General features: G+C 34.8%; 1 protein-coding gene across 1 annotated transcript; it reads left to right on the forward strand.

Moving 5' to 3' along the window:
• Window positions 1-2344: 2344 nt before the first annotated feature.
• Window positions 2345-4897, forward strand: LOC107933443 (uncharacterized). The gene is made up of 5 exons (XM_016865654.1): window positions 2345-2447; window positions 2562-2920; window positions 3062-3182; window positions 3615-3931; window positions 4400-4897. Exons 1-5 carry the CDS (start codon window positions 2345-2347, stop codon window positions 4895-4897), a joined length of 1398 nt encoding a protein of 465 aa, XP_016721143.1.
• The last annotated feature ends 234 nt before the right edge of the window (window positions 4898-5131 follow it).

The following is a 5131-nucleotide window of genomic DNA, read 5'->3' on the forward strand; positions in this document are numbered from 1 at the left end:
CCAGATAAACAAACGAAAGTTGTGCCCAGTGCTAATTGGATAAATCGACAAGTATAATGGTATGCCTAGCACTAGTATTGTAAACTGACGAAAGTTGCGCCCAGTGCTAGTCGAATAAATGGACGAGTATAATGGTGTGCCCAGCACTAGTCAGATAAACTGATGAAAGTTGCGCCCGACGCTAGTCGGATAAACTGATGAGTATAATGGTGTGCCCCGTACTAGTCAGATTAACTGATGAAAGTATTTGCCTGCCAAGAATTAAGTCCTCAATATCACATTTCATAATTTAACCAATCACAACAACAACCATGGAAATACCTTTGATCTATTTCATCTTCATTCATATCTTATTCCATAATACTTTATTCAACAGAATTAATCGATTATATTAAATGATATAATTTGATCTTAAATACAACTAACTAATTAAATTAAAATAAAGAGTTCGAGACAAGGACTACAAACTTACCTCGACAATTAAAGTTGTAAAAATGAAGATGACGATTAATTCGACACATTATTTTTTCCTCGATTTAAAACCATTTAGTGATCTAAATAATAATTTTTCACTCAATTTAACCATTCAAATAACTTAAAATAATTAATTTAACTTATAACCTTTATTAATGGGAAATTTACAAAACTACCCCCAATATTTTACCTTTTATGCAATTTAGTCCTAAATCCCAAAATTTACAAATTAATCACAATTAACTAAAATTCATGCTAACCGAATTTTGTATAACTTCTAAACAGCCCATATTTTAAATCAATTCACAATATTTACCTTATTTTTTTTACTATTTTCACAAATAAACCCTTAAACATTCAAAATCATTCAAAATTAATTAACAAAACTTGATTATTTAACAACCAAATTTAATAATCAATCATCTAAATTCACAACACATCAATTACATCCATAGCATAATTCTAAACATTTGATAAATATACAAATTGACACTCAGGCTAGCTAAATTAAGTTAATACGAGCTCAAAAATATAAAAATCACTAAAAACAGGGCTAAAAAAATACCATGCATGGAATTTAAGATTTGGCCGAAAGCTTCCTTAAGCAAAAATGGTGTTTCCACTAGCACCTCCCTAAATGAAAGAGATGATACCTTTTTCTTTACTTAATTTCAAGTTTAATTTATTAATTACCATTTTACCCTTTAATAATAAACCAAATTTCATCAAATGCCAAGCCATGATCACCCACTATTCTTAAAATAGGTAAAACTACTATTAAAGCCCTTACTTGATGCTTTTATATCCATTTAATACAATTAAGGCTATAGTGACTAAGTTTTACATATATTATAATTTAGTCCTTTTTTTCTTAATTAACTATTTAAATATTAAAATTTCTTAACCAAATTTTAATATAACCCTAATAACATTCCGTAAATATTTTATAACATACTTACAGGCTTGGTTTATAGAAATGAGGTCCCGAAACATCATTTTCTAAAACCACTTGACTTTAAGAGTTTACCACTTGAACCTAATTATTTATTCAAATAACATAAATTATCAAATCAAAATTTATTATAATCCTATATTGGAATTGTAATTATTATATAGTAATATTTACGAACTCACTTGTTAGATTTATGGACCCGAAACTACTATTTTCAACACCATTAAAAAATAGGTTGTTACAAAACCTATACAAATATTAAAATAAAAGACACTTCATTTAGAATGAACTTTTACTTGTTGTATATGGCACGACACGGTGGTGTGGCATCCCGTATTTGAGCTTCATGACCAGGTTGAGTATAGGGTGTCACATTTAGTGGTATTAGAGCCTTAAGTTCAATAACACTCAGACCTAAGTGATTGTTGTGTGTTGTAAGGTTGTGAAACCCAATTGATTAAATTATTTTGGTTGCTTGTATTGCATAACTTATATTTTTTTGTGATGCATGTGGGGTAGGAATGGGAACACATTGCCTTTAATCCTAAAGTTTACTTACAAGAACGTGACTTGGATTATTCCCCGCCACTCACATCATTTATTTGGTTGTTATGTGCTAGATTTTTAGAATATTCCTCCTAGATGTGTTAATGTGAGAACTAGTGCTCAAGAGAATGGTATATCCTCTGCACCTCCTGTGCCTCCACATTAAGTGAACATACCTAATGAGGGTATTGGCCCTCTCATTAAAGCTATGATAGGAGCATTTCAGTGGATTGTTGGTGCCAATCCTACACCTGCCAATCCTGCACCAATTGGTTGACGTTACAACGTCTTCAGGCGTTGGGTGTTAAAGAATTTTCTGGTGTGAAAGGTACTGATCCAACCATAGTTGAGTATTGGTTGTAGGGAGTTGAAATGATCCTTGAGCAGATGTCTTGTTCGGAAGAGGAAAAGTTGGGTTATGTTGTGTCCTTACTCGACAGCGAGGCTCATCCTTGGTGGAATACCATTAAGAGAGGTACTGTTATTGATAGATTGACTTGGAGTTACTTTCTCGAGGTTTTTAAGAGGATGTTTATGGGCGAGCAGTATATCGAGGCTCGTAAGTGAGAGTTTTTGGATTTGGTTTAAGGTGATCTATCTGTGGCTGACTGTGAGGCTGAGTTTGTGCAACTTAGTCAGTATGAACCTGAGTTGATTCTTTATGAGAGGGACCATTGTAAAAGGTTTCATTTTGAGCTAAATTGTGAGATTCAAGTTTATTTAATGGCTCAAAAAGTGGAGATATTCAATGAGTTGGTTGAGAGAGCTAAAGTAGTTGAGGAGACTTCAACTGAGCCGCCTCATTCTCTAGTTACTAATTTTGGCAAGAGAGCTTTTGATGGTGCATCGGGACAATTGTCTAAGAGAGGGCATAATAGTCATCTTTCTGGTAGAGTTGCGAGACATGGGTCTCGACCGAGTCAGTCCATACAGCAGAGTAGCACTATGGTTAGTGCTAGTGGTTCAGTGGGTAGTTTTGGTTAGCGTAGGCATTCTAGAGAATGTCATAAGTTAACAGGTGGATGTTTTAAATATGGTTCGAAGGAACATTTTCTAAGGGATTGTCCACATATGGTTGAGGTTTCATAGACTCAGAGTTCGACACATGTTTCTACGCCTGCTAGAGGTCGTGGTGGCAGTAGAGGTAATGGGAGGCCAATTGGACAGCGAATTGTTGCTCATACTGTTTCCACACATGTTGAATCCAGAGGTCCAGCTTGAGTTTATGCTATTAGGGAGCTAGAGGATCAGGATCGGACTAAAGTCATTGTAGGTACCTTTCACTTTGTAATCTACTCCATTATTTTCCTTAGTTGATTTTGGATTGACGTATTTGTATATATTAACTGATTTGGCATGTAAGTTAGCAATCTCTGTTGAGATTATTGGTTTGCGTATGACTTTCATGAGTTTATTCGGTGATAGTATGGTAGTGAATAAAGTTTATCTTAGATACCTTCTTATGATTCAAAGACATATTTTCTCTGTTGATCTTATGGAATTATCGTTTTATGGATTTTATGTAATACTTGGTATGGATTGGTTAACTAAGCATAAAGCTAGGGTAGATTTTGAAACTAAGTGAATTACTCTAAGGAATAATGATGGGTTAGAAATTATTTTATGTCTAGTGTGGTTTCAGCTTTAAAGGCTGAGAAGTTGATGGGAAAAGGTTGTGAGGCTTATTTAGCCTATGTGATGAATTTTGTTAGTAAGGAGTTAAGTGTTCAATATATTTGCACTGTTAGAGATTTTCTTGATATGTTTCTAGAAGAGTTACATTGTTTGCCACCAGATCGGGAAGTTGAGTTTGGAATTAAGCTCTATCTTGGTACTACACTGGTGTCAATTGCGCCTTATCACATGGCACCAAAAGAGCTCAATGAATTGAAGATTCAGTTGCAAGATTTGCTTGATAGAGGGTTTATTCGAACAAGTGTATCTCCATCAGGTGCAAGGGTTTTTTTTTTGTGGAGAAGAAGGACAGTCTTATGCAGATGTTTATTGATTATAGGCAGTTGAACAAGTTGAAAATTAAGAATAAGTATCCTTTACCTGGAATTGATGAGTTTGTTTGATCAGTTCTGAGGTGCAACGATGTTCTTGAAGATTGATCTTAGATCTAGGTATTATCAGTTGAAGATGAAGGAGACTGATGTTTTCAAAATTACTTTTAGGACTCGGTATGGGCATTATGAGTTCTTGGTGATGTCGTTTGGATTAACTAATGCTCCTGTCGTATTCATGGATTTGATGAATCAAGTTTTCCATTCCTATTTGGATCAATTTTTAGTTGTTTTCATAGATGATATTTTGGTGTATTTTCATTCTGAGGAGGATCATGACGAGCACTTAAGGGTTGTCTTGTAGATTCTACGAGATAAGTAGTTGTATGCGAAGTTAAGTAAGTGTGAATTTTGGCTTAAGGAAGTGACCTTCTTAGTTCATGTTGTATCGATAGAAGGGATCCGAGTGGATCCAAAGAAGATTGAGGCAGTCTTAGAGTGGAAGTCGCCTAGGAGTGTTACTAAAGTTAGGAGTTTCTTGGGTTTAGCTGGTTATTATCGTAGGTTCGTTGAAGGGTTTTCTTTTATTGCTGCACCCTTAACGAAACTCCTTCATAAAGATGTGGTGTTTGAATGGACTAAGGCTAGGCAGAAGAGTTTTGAGCAGCTTAAGGAAGTTTTGACTAAAGCACCAATGTTAACTCAACTAGAACCTGGAAATGATTCCATGGTTTATAGTGATGCCTCGTATTTGGGTCTCGATTGTGTATTGATGCAAGAGGGAAAAATTGTGGCTTATGCTTCAAGGCAATTGAAGACGCATGAGCAAAACTACTTTACTCATGATTTAGAGTTAGCTGCTCAAGACTTGGCGTCATTATTTGCATGGGGAAAGATGTGTTATCTACATGGATTATAAGAGCATTAACTACTTCCTGACTCAAAAGGAGTTGAATTTAAGGCAAAGACATTGGACTGAATTGTTAAAGGATTATAATTGTGTGATAGAGTATCATTCTGGTAAGACAAATGTAGTTGTTGATGCATTGAATAGAAATTCGATGGCAGAGCTAAGAGTTATGTTTGCACACTTAAGTTTGGGTAGTGATGGTGGTTTGCTAGCTGAACTTCAAGTGAAACCAACTTTATCGCA

Source organism: Gossypium hirsutum, chromosome D10 (genome assembly GCF_007990345.1).
Source record: "Gossypium hirsutum isolate 1008001.06 chromosome D10, Gossypium_hirsutum_v2.1, whole genome shotgun sequence".
Classification (NCBI taxonomy): domain Eukaryota; kingdom Viridiplantae; phylum Streptophyta; class Magnoliopsida; order Malvales; family Malvaceae; genus Gossypium; species Gossypium hirsutum.